Here is a 17410-nt window from a genome sequence, read left to right as displayed (position 1 = left end):
AATGATAAGGCAGGTCTAGATCAGCAGGGTTTGGAGCCAGACCAGGATTGTGGCTGATCTGAAGACCAGCATCCCACAGTAACTGAAAAATTTTAGTCCCAGACTGGACTTGAATAGAGCTCCAGGCTCATGTGTAGGGTCAGGGAGGGGGTTGCAGGTGGGGATGCTCATGGTTTTTAAGGCTCAATAGTGTTCTCATGGCCCTTGCAGCCAGAGGAAGAATTCTGAGGAACAGCAGGAGAAGACTTCTTCATAAAGAGGGGTTTAGAGTCAGGTAGGATCCCCTACACCTGACCAAGGTAAACAGAACTGTGTGTAGATAAGTTCAACAAGATTCCAGACAGTGAGACAAACCCCTTGTATCAAGGTAGGTCCAGCACCCAGCGGAAAAGCAGTCATGAGGTCAGGTGACAGTAGCCAGTGTCAGTGCTAGCCCAGAAGCCAGCCACCAAGGAAGCCTATTTTATCAAGGCAGGTCCAAAGTCAGGCAAGAACATCCAGTTTGTGGGTCAGGACCAGAATATGGCACTGACATGGCTGTAACGAAGGAAGACACCACGCAAAAGAGCATCTTCTAAAACACAGATCTTGCATGAGGAAGGGGAGATCTCCCTTGTGGTTTCTTTGAGTTTGTTCTCAGCAGTCTGGATCCAGAGGAGATTTCGCCCCAGGTCGGGGTGCTGGCCTTGAGCACAGCCAGATGACCTAGGAGAGTGAAGCATCCTCTGGCCCCTGAAAAGAGGTAGTAGGAAACAAGGAGAGGAGCTAAGCTCTCCTTAACTAACAGTATTTCATTCTGGAAGTCATCCCTTGCTCTCTAGATGCAAAGAAGTAGTGAGAGCTTCAGAGCTCTTTCCCAGAAAAACCTTGTGACAAAGGAGGTAGGACAAACTGTGCCAGAAATAGCGAGTAAGTGAAGTACAACTAGTGTTTACTGAAGGACAGCAAGCAGTAAAGCTTGCTCTTGGAAAACGTGTCCTCCCAAATCAATAAAAATGTCTGTAAAAATGCAATGAGGTAAGCAGGCCAGTCTTGGATTAATAAGAAATTTGATGTTCGAGCTAAGGACCAGGAATTTAGACAAGAAGAGATGAAAGGACACTCTGGGGAAAATACCTTATTCCCATTCCAGATCTTTTGACTGAACATTTCTGGTAGCTGACTTGTTTTCTGTAGCTAATGGAGATTTCCTTCTGGAGAAACCTGAATTTTGAAGTTGGCAGCATACCCTTGGCTTACATGTTTTTCTGGCTACAGCATGTGTTTATACAATGATGGTTTTGTATAGCCAGTTATACTTCAGCTGTTCATTCACAGATACTAGCTCTCCTAAGTATGCTCCCTTCTTACATTTCTACTTTAGAAAATAATTGTTTGTAACTCTCAATATTAATTCAGCTCTGTTGAGTTGGTTTGCTGTGAAGAAGTGACATTAAGCAGAACACCAAATTTTTGCATGATAAGCAAAGCCATAACTTATTCTGAAGGAAAATGGCATCAATGGTCTGTAGAAGAGAGCATTAATATTGCTATACATCTTTAAATTTTCAGAAGAAGGAAAGCTTTAAAGAACAGAGAAAGAAAAGTATGTAAGGAAAAAAGCATGTTCTCTTTGCAAAGAGAACAACAAGAACAAGTGAAATTATTATGCAAGTACAAGAAGCTGCAGAAATGCAGTCTTGAAGTTGCAGCCATTCCTGATACTCCCGTGAACGGAAATTAATCTTAATCAGAACAATAGAGAAAAATGTGGTAATAGGAAGAATATAAAATGAGAATCTATTGATCAGGGTATATTGTCTTTTCTTTGCATTAAGGTTGGTATGCTATCTTTTAAGATTTTTTTTTTGCCCCTTTGAATCTTATTTTCTATTGCTCTGTCACAGTGTTGGTAAACATGTAAATATTCGTTGCTTCTATTTTATTTTATGGAAAATGCAGTTAACTCTATGCTGCAAACTACTACAAGCTAGGGAACTGAAAACTAGGGCTAATATTCTATGTTTTACATACCCTGTAGGCAACCTAAATACTTAAGAGAATGCTTTGAGAGCATTGTCAGTTTTAATTTTGTATTGCATAGCTTCTGACAGTTTGTTAAATACATATATGAATTATTTAAAAAACACTTATGTAGATATCTAAATAACAGTGTATTTTTAGGTCTTCAGCTCACTGTTTCAGTATGTATTTATGTACTATGTTTTTCAAGGATTCTTTGTAATATGGGATTTTCAGCTAAGGAAAGAGTGTAGACCACTTATAATTTCTGAAATAATTACCATACAACCCATCTTGGTCAATAAAAACAAAGACAAATTTCTGCATATTTTTCCTGATGCAGCACCAGGCAGAACTCCAAGTTTCATTTCTGTTCTTCCTCAATAGAAACAAGTGAGATATGAGTGGGTTTCATTTGATTATTTTATCTTAAGATACCTTTTATATATAAAAAGAGAGAATTAAATTTAACTCTGTAATTTCTAAAACTATTTGACAAGATGGTTCTCTGAACAGATAGATTGTATTATTTTTAAAAAGAGACTCATGTTTTTAATATGTCAGAAGCAATTGATAAGGTCGTGGTGGATCTAGTTTTAATCAGTTACAATATTGAAATAATGGCAAAATTTCCTTACTGTTACAGAAGATAGAAAAGAATTGTTTTACTTGCTCTCAGTACTTAATTTAGAATTATTTATGTTAATCCATATTAACTCTGGAACTGCATGTTGCTTTTCCATGTTAGTTTATTAATATTCTGTGCTAGTATCTTTTGGAGAAGGTGGCTCTGTGTTTTCTTCTGGTGAATTCAGGAATCTTCGTTCTCCTTGAATCTACTTCCCTTTACCTGGAGACTCCTTCTGAGTGCACTGGGCCAAGGTCTGGTGTTGCTCAGGCACATTGTTCATTTGGGCTAGGTAAAACCAGAGGCTTCAGTCTCTCAGACATCTTGTGAATGCAACCTGGAATTCCAGCATTTCAGATTCTTCTGCCGTAGCTGGGGATTCAGCTGTGTCTGTCACAGCCAACAATGGGTCCACAACCTCCACAGATCCTCTTCTGTTGTTCCAGATCACCAGGAAGGGAAAAGCTGCACGGCGTGGCTGTTTCTCATATACCGTACCTGCAGATGTAACCTCAAGCATGCACTGGTGGCAGAGCAATTTCTGCTGCCAGAAGTATGTCATAAGAGGGGAAAGGCCATTGGTCACAACCAGCCCTAAAAATAAAGTTTTAAGCCTGTGCTGGCTGACCCAGTATGTGTGTGGGTACAAATCAACCCCAAAGTTTTCTCTGCATAAGGAAGTTAGATAATCCCTCAGTTAATTAGCGATATGTTCATATGAGGAGAACAGCGTGAGTAATTCTTTCCATTAAAAGAGACCTTGATAGACCTTCCTGTGGGAGTCATGAGCAGAAATTTCAACATTTGGCTTGATGTTAATAGTATGAAAGAAATATCATGGAGACATAAGAAGCATCAGTGAAGTGGGGGAGGGGGGAACATGTCCAATATTTTATAATGGTGGTGATAGGGAAAAAAACACCCAAAACTAATTGAAATAAGTAAACTCACAAGTGATTTGTAAAATAGAGCCTCTAGTTACCAAAATGCCTAATTAATTTTCCTTATTAGATTGCTCATAACATTAAAACATTACTTTCTTTGAAGTATCACAGTAGCAAATATTGAGATGGCCTAGGTAGATCTTTTAAGTAGGTTGCATTGACTGGAGGAGTTGAATTTTGTTATCAACAGTGGAAACAGAAAAGGTAGTTGAAAAGGTTTCTTGTGCTTTGGAAATGCCTTCCAAATATTCATTAAACATTTAAGCGACTAAATTTGCAGAATATGTTCCTGACATTGGCACTGGTTCTGTGGTATTTCTCTCATCAGATGGAAGTACTGTGTGTTATGCAGAGTGCATTCATGCATAAACAATATCATTTTCATAAATTAAAACCTCCCCTGCAGAAGGAACATCTGTGCCTGCCTTTGAATAAAAGATGGTGGCATGTGAGTTGCCCCTTGACTGACTAGAAGAATCCTTGTATTTAGGAAGAAGGCACATAACCAAAAGGCAAGCAAGCCTGGGTCAGCTTTTTCAATTTTATCTTAAATATCTTCAATCATTTATCCCCCTCAGGTTATCTAGGGCACATTTACCTGTACTGCTGCTGACTGAGAAAGGTTAATGGGTCCTTGCAAAGTTGCCTTTTGCTTGCTTTCTTTTCAGATTCAGCAAGAGTTTTTGAGCGTGGAGCTACAGACTCTGGCGAAATGCAGGGAGATGCAGCAAAATGCATCAGCCGGCATCGCAGTTAAATTTTAGCATGTTTTTAACAGGGACTAAAACAGGAGTTTTAGCAGGGGCTGCTAAACTGCTAGGAAAGGCTTGCCATGCTTACACATGAGATTCTTGTAACTACAAACACCTCTAAAATAGATGCCAGAAGCTTGATTTCTCCGGGGGGGGATGCCCTCATCCATAGGAGAGCTTGTTTACTTTCTGCTGGGTTTAGCTGAAATATTAATGAAATACCTCCGCTTTGTGACAGGCTTTATATAAAGTATTTCAGGTAACGTCTTAAATCTGTTTCTGATGGTCGGAGGCAAAGACCTGTTGATAATTGTTCCTGGTCATTAGGGGAATTGCTCTCCCGCAGGTTGTGAGTCCGGGTTTCTTAAGCCTCAGAATAATCAGCGAAGATTAAAGGAATACGTTTCCCGTCTGGGAAGAGGAAGGGACGGGTGGATAGCGCGGCCCCAGGTCTGCCTTGCGCGGGGAGGGCGCACCTGCTGCCGCCCCGCCGGGGCCGAAGCGCCCGCTCCCGGTGTGCGGGTCCCGGCCGGGGCCGGCTGCGGACACCCCGAGGGCCGGGACCGGGACCGGGACCGGGCCGGGGACACCCCGAGGGCCGGGACCGGGACCGGGCCGGGGACACCCCGAGGGCCGGGACCGGGCCGGGGACACCCCGAGGGCCGGGACCGGGCCCGGGCCGGGGACACCCCGAGGGCCGGGACCGGGCCGGGGACACCCCGAGGGCCGGGACCGGGACCGGGCCGGGGACACCCCGAGGGCCGGGACCGGGCCCGGGCTGAGCTGCCCGTGGCCGCCCGCGCCGGCAGCCGCAGATCCCCGGCGAACTGCGCCCCTGCCCCGTTCCCCTCATTCAACAAATCAGCATTGCAAAGATTCGCTGTAAACAAACCAACACCCCCCGCCCCGAGTGCTCCTCAAGGTAAGTAAAGAATCCGTCTCCTTTTTTTTAGTCCAATTTTATTCTACAAATAATAAGTGTTGCACCTTTCATGAGCTATCCGAATAAAACAATAATCCCATAGGAATTACTTACACTAAGAAAAAAAAAAAAAATCACATTTAAGGAAAAATGCAACATTCGACCAAATGTTCAATACTATGCTGTTGCCAAAGGATGGATGTTTTTTCTAAAATCCCAGTGTGCATTACACCATAATATACAGGATTACAAACAAAATTACAGTACAGATTGATTCCAGTTGAACCAGCGTTACATTTCAAACAGCACTTATTCTGGACTGCATTGTACATGCAATAGCTATTGTTCTAATTACGGATTAAATGGTTTGAATTTGTTTCAAGCTACCGTACTAATCGACTACAATAGGTATATAGCCCGACTTTAACAACCTGATTAGATTTCGGTTCAGATTTATAAAATGAGCATATGACAACCACGGATTGTGTGAACATGTATAAAATCATGCATTTATAGCGCCTGGAAACATTAACATCTTCAAGTTATCTTAAAAAAAAACCAAAACAAAACAAAAAACAAACAAACAAAAAAACCCAAACAAACAAAACCAAAAAAAATCCAACAAACCAAAAACACGGAATGCCAAGGAGTTCAAAGACTAAAAAGAAACAGTGCAAATTGTATGTGATAGTCAAGCAGCTTTCGATTTAAAAAGGGTGTTGGCATTTGCTTATAATCTTTATATACAAGTTTGTGCAAGTAATGTGTTGAAATGATATGTTTTAATAGAAAATAAGTCTATCATTCTTATATCTTCTCAAAACCTAGGGGATCTGGTTCTTATTGTACGGGGTGGGGAAAGGAAAAAGAAATAAAGAAAAATGAATAAAAATGAAAAAAGAGACTTGCATGGGAAAGAAATTGCCCGGATTGTGCATTTTTTTTTTTTTTCTTTTTCATCTATTTGAAAAGGAAAGAAGTGCTAAGGCAACATAACTTCTCTAAGCACTTTTCTGCTGGTTTAAATTAGTTAAATCATTTTGTATAAATTAGATATAATTCTACCTTTCCAATATGTATAAAAATTGATGAAGCTGCATGGTTTAAAATAGGAAATTCACGTTATAAAAAGTCATTAAAAATTCTGTACAAAATCACAACAAAATAATTCAGCATGGGAAAGGTAACAAGTAGTAAAACGTTGGTTGAAAAATATAGATTTCATATATATTTTGTAATTGGCCCATCGCTAGTTTAAAAATTGCATAGATCCTAATTATTGCTTGTGATTTTGTTATCCCGATCAGGTAATTGACGCGATCCCAATGCCCCTACCCCAATTTACAGCGTCGCTCGGAGGAGCGGAAGCAAAGACAGCGGGTGAGCGGGGGGGGGGGAGGCGGCGGCCCCGAGGCGGCGGCGGGACCCGCCGGGCTGCCCCCTGTAAACAAGGCGGTGGCGGGCGGCGGCTCCCCCGGCCCTCCCTGCGGCGCGGGGAGGCTCAGTCGTGGAAGATGGCGTTGAGCTGGGCGCTGAGGACGCGCTCGTGGTGCGGGTGGCCCTCGTAGGGCGCCAGCCCGTCCACCGGGATCTCGCAGCGGGAGGCGGCGGGCGGGAAGATGGCGGCGTGGGCGGGCGCGGCGGCCAGCGCGGCGGCGGCGGCGGGGTAGTGCATGGAGAAGGCGTAGCTCTTGTCGAAGTCGGCGGCCGGCTCGTGCTTGAAGGAGAAGTTGCCGTTCACGCTGAGGGGCGGGCTGAGCGGCCCGTCGAAGGCGGGGCTGGCGCCCTCCGCCAGCCCGCTCTCGAAGAAGGGCTCCAGCGCGGCGCCGTAGGCGTGCGGCGGCTTGAGGTGGAAGAGGTGGGAGCTGTCCATGGTGCCGTAGGGCGGGCTGGGCAAGCCCGGAGACTGGTAGGGGTAGGGATGCGCCGGGAAGGGCGCGCCCGCCGCCGCCGCCGCCGCCGCCACGTGCGGCGGCACCTCCTGGCTCTGCTCGGGGAGGAAAGTCCGCGGGTTGAGCTGCAGGCAGCCGGCCACCAAGTTGGTGGTGGGCTGCGACAGGCCCTTGCAGAGAGTCTGCACGAAGGACACCAGGTCCGGGCTCTTGCCCGAGCGGAGGATCTCGGAGAGCGCCCAGATGTAGTTCTTGGCCAGGCGCAGGGTCTCGATCTTGGAGAGCTTCTGCGTCTTGGAGTAGCAGGGCACCACCTTGCGCAGGTTGTCCAGGGCCGCGTTCAGCCCGTGCATGCGGTTGCGCTCCCGAGCGTTGGCCTTCATGCGCCGCAGCTTGAACCGCTCCATGCGCGCCTTGGTCATCTTCTTCTTCTTGGGGCCCCGCCTCTTGGGCTTCTGGTCGTCGTCTTCCTCCTCCTCCTCTTCCTCCTCCTCTTCGTCCAAGTCGTCCTCCTCGTCTTCCTCCTCTCCGTTCCGCAGCGAGTCCTCCTCGGCCTCGCCGTGCAGACCCTCCAGGTCCTCCTCCTTCTTGTCCACCTCGTGCTCCTCGTCCTGGGAGCTGAGGCACTCGTCCGTCCAGCTCGGGGGGCCCTGCGGCTGGGGCTCGCCCATCAGCCCGCTCTCGCTGTACGACTTGGTCATGGTGAGGCTCTGCATCGCGGAGACAGAAAAGAGACGCGTCAGCACCCGGAGCAGCGGCCACCCCCGGGGAGAAGTTGCCCGCGCTCGGCTCCCCGGTCCCGCCGCCCCCTCCCGAGGGAAGCCCTGGATTCCCCACCGTGCCAGGGCAAACTTTTAATTGTCGGCGCGTTCCTGCCTTGTAGTTAAGTTGACATATGTTCAAATGCCATTATGTAACTCGCCGATATTAGCGGGGAATATAAGCAGATTATGCGTGCGGGAGGCATCCCGGGCGGCACGACGCAAGTGGACCGAGCGTGGGTTGTTTGGTTTTGTTTCGGAAAAAAATCCTCAAACATTTTTACCGAAGACGGGAAGGGGGGAGGCGGACCCACGCACACGCGGGGCACCTGCAGGGACGGGTGGCGGCCTGCGACGACTGTCCCCGCCGCTCTCGGCGGCTCCCCCTTGCCGCCTCCTTGCGTGGGGCTTGTGCCGCCCCAGCGGGCTCCGAGCACCTGCTCCCCGCTCCCGCCTTCGTCCACAGGACTGTCACTGGGTGCCCGCGGCGGGGCTGAGCGGCCCCTGCCCGTGGTAACAGGTGCGGGTTCCCGTCTCCGTCGTCCCCTCTGTCGCAAACGGGCATCTGTTCCCCCGCTTCCCGCGGGGACCTTTCCGCGGGGTTGCGACCGCCCCCCGGTAGCGTCGGGCACACCGGGAGGAAACAATGCAGCCTGCGCTGGGACCCTGGCGATCGCGCTCCGCGAAGGAAAGGGAGCCCAAAGTTCAGAGGTGGAAGCACGTTAGCATATGTAATATGCGTCTGTAGAAACGGACGCACGTATACATATTTATATGTGCCTATGGACGCACATACACATTCACATATATATATATGCATACGCGTATGTATGTGCGCGTCTACGGATGGATACAGGTGCGCCGCACACACCAGCGGGAACGACCGCAAGTGACAAAAAAACCCGAAGTCGTTCCGGCAGAGGCAGATCCCGTCCGCCCCGACCTCGCAGGGTCCTCTCCCGCCCCGGCAGCCGCCGCGAACCCTTTTCCCGCGGGGGTAAAACACGGTTTCCCGTTACCTCCGTCGCTCAGCCTCTCCTGCGCGGTGACGGTCTCATAACCCCGGCACAGCTCTCCGTGCGAGGGCTCGGCGCGGGTGCGTGCGTGTCGGTGTGTGTTTTTTCCCGAGGTGGCCCAGCGCCGGGCTCCCCCCGTTATATAGCGGGACGGAGGATGCGCGCCGGGGGGCCGGCACCTGCACCCGGGCCGCGCGCGACCGCCGCGCCCCGCGCGCCTGCGCCCCGCCCCGCGCCCCGCCCCGCGCGGTGGCACGCGCCATATGGCCGCCCACGTCAGGCGCGCGGCGCCCCCCCCCCACGTGACGCCCCTGATTTGTATGCGGCCGCGCGCCCGCCCGCGGAGCCGCCACGCCCGCGGTGACCCGCGGGCCGCGCCATCTGTCACCGCCCCGCCACCGCCACCGCCACCGCTCAGCACCGCGCCCAACACCGCCCAGCCGCCGGCCCGCCGAGCCGCATTGTTCCCATTGTTCTGGGGGGCGGCCACTGAGGGTCCCCGCCGCCCACCCCCCTCCCTGCATCTCCTAACGGGCGCCTCTGACCCCCGGAGACTCCCTGTCCCGGTCCTTGTCGCTCTCTCCCTCCCTGTCCCGGTCCTTGTCGCTCTCTCCCTCCCTGTCCCGGTCCTTGTCGCTCTCTCGCCTCCACGGACCCCCTGCTCTTTGCCCGGTTTTCTCCGGTGCTGGGGAAAACGGACGTCCCGGGGCTGTTGTCACACACACGCACACGCACACACACCTCCCCGTCTGTCCTGACGCCTGGAGTAAACGCTTTTCCCGGGTTTTCGATGGGAATAGTGCCGGTCAACGGGAAGTTTGGAAGAAAGACGCAGAGTGAGGCGCCTTTAGAATCTTTAAACGCCTCGGCGGAATTTGCAAACGCCGCCAAACCTTAGGGATGCGCTTTTAGGAGGGAGATAGCCCCCTCGCATGACAGCTGTGCTACCGGCACGCATTATCCGGATATTTATTCAATAAAAATAAAATTGTTTTCGTCTCTTGGGGCTTTAAATGCGAAACAAATCATTCCGCCCCGAGGAGATGGGTTTGGAAGATACTTTTCCAGGTCGGGTTATTTCTAAAATGTTTCTCTCCTGTAGATGACCTACATAGCCCGGGGCCGGGGGGCAGCAGGAGGGGACACCGGGGATGTTCGCCTTCTCGGTAATCAAATACAGAGGGCAACCGGCTACTTTTTGTTATTTCAAAGCCGGCCGGTTCTCTGTGGGAAGCGATGGCCACCAGCGCGATGTGTGTGTGTGCCATCAGGTCCGGGGAGTGAGGCTGGAGCGGGGCACCCTCGGGTCACCGGCGGCTGCGGCCCTCCCCGGGGCACAGCGGGCGCGACCCACCGGTGGATAGCCCCTGCCCGTGGCGAGCCTTCTCTGGCCATCGAGGCGGCCCCGGACCAGGGTCTGGGAGCACGGCCGTACCCTGCGCGGCTGGGCCGGGCCTCCCGCCGGGCCCGCGGCTCCCTCGGGAGCGCGACCCCGTTAACGGGAGCTGCCGGGGCAGCCGCGCTGCTGGAACGGACGCGTTTGGGGGGCGGTGAGGTTCGGACAGGTTTGGAGAGCGCAGGAGGGAGATGCGTCTGGTCCAGCCCTGTCTCGGTTGCTGGGAAATTTCCCTTTGAATGGGACTGTCTGGGAATATAGCGGGAATGTGGGGCGCTGGGGAAACACTAAGCAAAAATATTGGGAGGGCACTGGCAGAAAACTGGATCTCGGGGAGCGGTGAGAACTTTGGGGTGCTCGTGTGCTTCTGAGTGTGATCAACACAGTCACCTTCCCTGGCAGCAAAATAAAATCAACACGTTGTCCACTGGCAGGTAGCTAGAGACACAAATAAAGAAGCAGGCAGTCGGACAGAGGGGCTTAAGCCCGCCGAGCCCGGCTCGTTCGCAGTCGGTGACTGGCGAGGGTACACGCGTGGCCGTGGAGGAGCCGGGCCGACAGGTACGAGGCTGCTCCGTGCGCCCGTCGGGGCCGGGGACGAGCGCTGCGCTGCGGGGGCGCCGGGGCTCTCTGCCGCTCCGCCTTCATCCTTCCCGCATCCTTCGGCACTGCTGCTTCTCCCGATTTCCCAGGCAGTCGGCTCTGCCTCCCCTGCTCGGGCCGTCCCCTGGCTCAACGGCTCCAGTTTCCCACCTTCCCCGTTTCTCCTCTTCCCCCAGCCGCTTGATTTTATCGCTTCAAGCGTGTCTTTTTTTTTTTTTTTTCTCCCTGACCTACAGACTCCTCCTTCTCCATCTGGCTTCTAATTCGGCTTCTGTTTATTTTTCCTCCCGAATCCTTTGATTTTCTTTCCTCTCTCTATTTATTTTTTGTTGGTTTTTTTTTTTTTAATTTTCCCTTTTGTCTTTCCTTTCCCATTTCATTTTTTTTTTCTTTATTTTTTTTTTTTCCCCTTTTCCTTTTCTTTTCCCTCCCTCCCTAGCTGCCTTCCCGCCCCCTCTCCCCTCCTCCCGCGGCGCGGCACGCGAACCGCACGCGTCCCAACAAAGCTCCGGCCGGCCCGGCCGCCCCCCGCTCCCGCCTCAGCTGCTGCCCCCGGCCCTGGCAGGAGGCGGGCCCGGGGCCGCCTGGGGCCCGCTGCGGCTGCGGCCAGCGCGGCCCCTCCGCGGCTCGCCGCTGGGGCTGAGCCCTGTCCCAGCCGGGCGGGAGGGGGGTTTGTTGCGGGGGAAGCAGCGCTCTGGAAACGCCTTACAGTTGTCCGGAGCGCGAAATCCGCTCCCGATGAAATCTCTTGGGTTTGCGGCATTATCTTAATTAAGATAATTGATTCATATTGCACCTGCGAGAGTGCGGGCAAAAGATGCCTCCCCAAATAGCTTGGAGCTATTGGAGAGAGGAAGCCGCGCTTATAATTGAGCGAGTGATTTACTGCCCGGGCTGCTCGGGCTCTCTCCTGTCGCTGCCAGGTTTCCCGTTCTCTCCCTCTCCAGAGAGGCAGCCACACAAAACACCAAGGTTACCCTGAATAAAAAAAAAAAAAAAAAAAAAAAAGAAAAAAAGAAAAGAGAGAGAAGGGAAAACGTCTCTCCCCTCTGTGCCTGTCCCTCCGTCCCACGCCACCGCATCGCACCGTGGGGCCGGAGCCACCGCGGGCGCGGGGACCGGGCTGGGGCCGGGCCGCCTCGGGGCTGCCCGCGGTGTTCCCCGCTCGCCCATTTCCAAATGCTGGGGCGACAGGAGGGGACGGGAGGAGAGGGCAGCCCGGATCGCTCCGAGCTGCGAGCAGCCTGCTCCGGCTCCGCGGGAGAACAACGCTTTGAAGTGCCGCTCCGGTACCGGTTCGGTGCGGGGGGCACTGCTTCGCACTTCCTAGCGTCTCTCTAGGATACAGTGTACATCTGGGCTCGAAAATCGGTACGGCTGATTAAGGTGCCTGTTCTGCTCTTTTCCGCCTTAAAACTCGGTGTATTAATTTTATTGAGCCGTTCCCCGCTAGACAAATGCTGTTGTTATTTTAATTCTATAAATGTAAACTTCTATTTAGTTAATGGAAAATACATCACCACCGAGGTTTAATTATCAGCTTTTTAAATTACTCTTTTAGTCAAGTGCACACAATTATGAAATCACAATAGATTTAAAATATAATTCAAATTGATTAAAAAAAAAGAACAAATCAGAGAAGTACGTACCATTAAAGCAAATGTCTAAATTATATTGGTAGGCTGGCTACTGCCTGGGCTACAGTTTACACAGCATCAGCAGTCCTTGCTATCGGTGTCAAACCACCTCTGTTATTAGGAAAAAGGTTTCTTATCAGAAGGGATTTAGATGCTGTTGTAACTGCAAAATCTAATTATTTTTGATCCAGGCATTTACCCCCAGAGTCCCACCTTGTTTAAATAAAGTGTTTTCTTTCCTCTTGAACAAATGCATTTCCATTTGAATTAAATATTGATAATTTGACCTTTTAGTTCCTTTAACTAATCAAAAGGAAAAAAAAAAATCCAAATGTAGATCCTAGTGCCTTGCCCTAGTGGGTCTTTCCGCTTGAATAGACACTGAGATTAAATGAGTCAAACTTCCTCTTTCATTGCACTCTCTTTGCACTAATTGCTTATGCAAAAATGCAGATTTGTATTAATTAGTAACTCCGCTGATTAGTTCGGTGGTATTTTCACGTAATAAATCATGCTGCAGACACGATTTTTGGCACATCCCCAGTAGTGGCTCAGGATGCAATAAGTTTTCCATATTAAATAAAATCTTAGCCTAAATCTACCTTTTCGTTGCAGGTACACTGTGTACCACCTGCTGTACGCACCTGCTACGGGAAATTGCCTTCTGTCCCTGGCAAGCCTCTTTCCTTGATAATGCACTCCTCTTCACAGGGTGTAGACTTTAAAATGGGACACATGAATCACAGAATCAAAGGAGGAGAGAAATCTGATGTTATTTTTATATGAATAATGTTCATTTTTAAGGGGATGAAAGATACATGTACCTATGCAAGATATATCAATGTAGATTTTTTTTTTCTTTCTTATGCCCTACCACATTATCTCCTTTTACAGCACCATTCACTCTGTGCCCAGATTATCAAACTTAAGCCCGTCTTTATTTTGTGCATTTCTTTCTCTTTCCTTGAGCTGCAGAGGGTGAACTTCTACAAACATCACACTTGTTAATTGGAGCTCCCATCTCAGTTAGACACAGAGGCCTCAGCAGCACCAAGATCCGCAGCATCTCTGACGGTATCTACACAGTACCAAACCCATCCCTGCTTGCTTGTGTCATGAAAACTCTATAAAAATCTCTCTAGATCATACACAGGCTGATGCACAGCCTTCAGCAGCTGAGATTTACATGTGAAAAACCTTTCCCAATTCTTTCTAAAATCACCCTAGATATTAACTTTCTCCTGGTTCCCTCAAACTGAGTAGTCTATACTTCACACCGTGTCCTCAAGCAAGGCAGCAGAAGGCATTGGTATGATATTTACCACAACAAGAAGTGTCCACTGGTGCAGTGCTTGTTAAAAAGGATATGAGTCTCCAAAGGAATATAAAAGATGATGACACTGGTGTAATTTCCTGACAGGTGATGCTTTCAAGGGCAGATCCTGACCAGTCTTTGCCTTTTTTCTGATAAAACTCCTCCTCACAAAAGCAGCACTGTTGCCACAAACACACTTGCAGGATCTGGCCTTTGGCCTCAGTCTAAGCAGTGCAATGGGGTGGAAGAGCATCAAACACAGGTGCCAGCAGATTATCCAAAGCTTTGCTGAGATTAAAATCTTGTCTCAATATGAGTTATTGCATATTCTCTAAATAGAAATCTCCTTAGTGGTGGCTTTAAAAGGTCTGCTTTTGTTTTCCTCTGAGAGAAAATAGCAGTTGAACCCCAGGCTGTGCACATAAAAGCTTACGTGTTCATTCCCTATGGCCATCCAATCTGAACATTTTGCCAACATTTTGCATTTCCTAGCCAAGCTATTGCTTCTGTTAGTGTTCTTTTATTAAAGTTAGAGCAAAAATGCTCTTAAAGGGTTACACACAAAAATGGTCCTGATTAATCTCAGAACGTGGTTACTTGTATAAGCAATATCCTGAGAACAAAACAAGAAAGGTTAAATCAATGATCCACAGGGATGGAAAAAGAGATTCAAATAATCATTAAATCTTATTACATAATGCGGCTTTGTTTTTACCTCTTGGAGTGAGTTCACACCTGGATCTGTGCTTTAAGTGCTCCACAGTGAGCTGGGCATGATGGAGAATCATTTCCCATCACAGTACAGTGTAATCTCTACAGCTGTAGAACAGAAGTAGTCAACTGAGACTCTTGCTAAGCATTTTAAGCGTATTTGAGGATATTCTTATTTATACACATCACCACATTTTAAGAGATTGCCTTCCTCTGCCATTCCTGCCACCACTCCCTTCTTAGCCCCATGATTGTCACTGTTAGCTCACAACATTGTGTCAAATGCCCAAGAGTGTTTGTCATCACAATGTGACTGCTTTTCAGAGATGCTCCTGGGACATTAACTATCCCAGCTATGGGTGCGATTATCCCAAAACTACGCTGACATGATGTGTTTGTTCCTCCTCTGTTTCTTGAGGAGGTGTCTCAACCTCTAATCCACAAAGGACAGGGTAAGCATTAGAGAGCACACTTTCTTTGTCCTCTTTCACTGCAAAGATTCACATAAAAGACAGTATCTTGTCATCCAAAAAAGCATTTTTGTTCTTATATCACTTCTTGCAGATTGTGATTTTATTGCCCTCCATTGGCTGGGGACAATCTTAAAATTCACCTACAGAAGGTGTGGATATATTCAAGGCCCTAAGGATAAAACTAAGCACAACAAAAACAAAAATAAACTGCAGTCATGTTCCAAGGAGTTTCAAAGGCAAATGTCCATGAGGATCAAAAATACGTCCAAACCCCAAAATATTTTATTGTAAGTTCTTGTGCAAAATCAGCTTTCTGTGATCTTTCAGTAGGGAAGATGCAAGCCTTGTTGAGGTGCTCAGTGTCAGAGAACTGATGGCCGTGACTCTAAATGATTGTGGGAGCGATGTGGACAAATTTGTAAAAAGAAGTAGATGAGGAATGATCTCCACACTTGTCAGGTGCCCTTTGGAGAAAGTCTGGCTGTAGCAGAGTTATGGTATGAGCAGCCAGTGATGCAACAGTTAAGGATGTTCTGGCCTTAAGTAATCTTGCAGAGAGATCCTTAATGCTGAGCTTTAGTCCAAAGCTCTAGGTGGGAGTATTTCTGAGGTGCTGGGGCTGAAGCTGTGTGCCACAATGCACACTCACTTCTCTCGTGTACCAGGTAGGTCTTTCCTATTAATTGGTGATGACTCTTGCCCAGAAAAACATTTTTCTTTGCTAGTCATCATCTGAGCCCAGAGGAAAGCATGTCTTGAAAACCTGTAGCTCTCTCATCTGGCTTAGTCCTTCTGTCAGAGTTTTTTTCCTCAGTGCTGAAGCTTTGCTTGGTTTATGTGGATTCCCAAGAGAGGAGGAACATGCTTGTAAATCGCTGTTTTCTCTACAACTGAGCTCCAGTTACATATCACTATGATAATATAAATATTTGCTCATTTTGTCCCTCTTCACCCTTGTAAGTGGATAAGAGCATCTGGCCCTTTGTTAGTAGTCTATTGTCCGTTTGCTAGAGCATCCAGTTGTTTGTGCTCACTTGAACAAGAGCACATAAATAACCCTGGTCTCCTCTGCTTTGCAGAGTGGGGTCACTGTTGAAAGGGGTGTTAAACCTCTCTTTCCAGCAGGAATGGAAACTCTTCAGGTCACTCTTCAGGTGGCTTGCAAATCTGTAGTTGATAATTTCACATGTGAAGTAGTGGAGGAGAAACCTATGATTTTTTTTATTCCTGTATATTTATCCTCAGACTTATGCTGTAGTACTTACAGAATCTTTTTGGCAACACAAAAAACCTCAAAACCTATGACAAGACAATGGAGAATGAGATCTAGCATTTTTAAAACTGACTTTTAAAAAGTGCCGGTGGAAGCAGAAATACAGAGTATAACAGTAAGATGTATTTTTAAAGATCTATTTCAAATTATCATATGTAGTTCTTCTGTATCCATGTCATCTCTAGGTAGACTGATATTCTGAAACACTATTGGTAAAGAGAATGACTACAAATTCTTTCCAAAATTAGTTTAAAGGTTACAGTTATCCAGGATTGAGAAGCAACTGTCAGCAGGTTGGTTGTTTTTGTTTGGTTTTCTTTTAAACTGGGGGGTTAAGGTTCACAACAGCAAGAATCTCTACCTCTGATAGTTTTATACTTCTAAAATGATTTATTATTTAAAAGTGTTGGCAGTTTCAGTTGGTGTCAGGCATACACTTGGTCTCAAGTGTAATTTATAGTCCATTTCTTCTACTATAGATCCACAAGTGTTTCCTGGATCACCTTGATTTCAAGTTTTCAGCTGAAAGTTTGGGGCAGCTCATTGAGTAGCTGCTGTGAACAAAACGCGTGGGAGCTGGGAACAGGAAGGAGCAGTAGCGAGGACAGCCTGGCCGATGGCTGGCAGCACTGTTGTGCTCCCACCCTTGCATTAAGGGCCGAGAAAATGAGCCTGAGTATGACAATGTAGGTGCATGCAGCCCTTGAGAGCTCAGTAAAAGCCATGTGATAACTGAGGGCATTATGTCACCATGTGCAGTGGAGAAATGTAACAGCTTGATGCTGTTCAGGGTGGGAAGGCTCACTCTTCTCTGCCTATTTTTCTATTTCTCTCTTCCCTTTGCTCTTGTTGGTGTAGTCTGCTCCATCCTCTGATGCAGATCTGGTATCTGTAAGACTCAGTTTAGAAAACCCTTTTGTCACTGAACTGGCTACATCGGCTCACAGAAGACCTGAAAAACACCTTCACACATGCATGATAAGAGGCAGAAGCACACAGCCAGGAGCAGAATGAGGACAGGGAGAGAGGGGGGAATCATTACCAGGCTAAATGAACATTTGATCTGGTCCAGTATGGGGTCACTGT

General features: G+C 48.4%; 1 protein-coding gene and 1 long non-coding RNA gene across 3 annotated transcripts in view; one reads left to right on the top strand and one right to left on the bottom strand.

Annotated features, from left to right (window-relative positions):
• Positions 1-5139: 5139 nt before the first annotated feature.
• LOC147652228 (uncharacterized) overlaps positions 5140-17410 on the top strand; it is a 37282-nt gene continuing 25011 nt past the window's right edge. Inside the window, exon 1 of the long non-coding RNA XR_015289181.1 lies at positions 5140-5247. This is a non-coding gene — a long non-coding RNA (uncharacterized LOC147652228). The remainder of the gene's footprint in view (positions 5248-17410) is intronic.
• NEUROD1 (neuronal differentiation 1) lies at positions 5266-9093 on the bottom strand. Of its 2 annotated transcripts, XM_023945999.2 has the most exons (2): positions 8920-9093; positions 5266-7849 (listed from the first exon to the last, which is right to left on the bottom strand). In XM_023945999.2, exon 2 carries the CDS (start codon positions 7838-7840, stop codon positions 6749-6751), a length of 1092 nt encoding a protein of 363 aa, XP_023801767.2. In that variant the 5' UTR covers positions 7841-7849; positions 8920-9093; the 3' UTR covers positions 5266-6748. The 2 variants fall into 2 exon arrangements, with proteins under 2 accessions (XP_023801767.2, XP_086753560.1); XM_086897434.1 differs by lacking the exon at positions 8920-9093 and having other exon boundaries at positions 5266-7855.

This window comes from Cyanistes caeruleus, chromosome 7 (genome assembly GCF_971803275.1).
Source record: "Cyanistes caeruleus chromosome 7, bCyaCae1.hap1.1, whole genome shotgun sequence".
NCBI lineage: Eukaryota > Metazoa > Chordata > Aves > Passeriformes > Paridae > Cyanistes > Cyanistes caeruleus.
The sequence above is the reverse complement of the archived record's forward strand: the minus strand, read 5'-3'. Positions and strand labels throughout refer to the sequence as shown.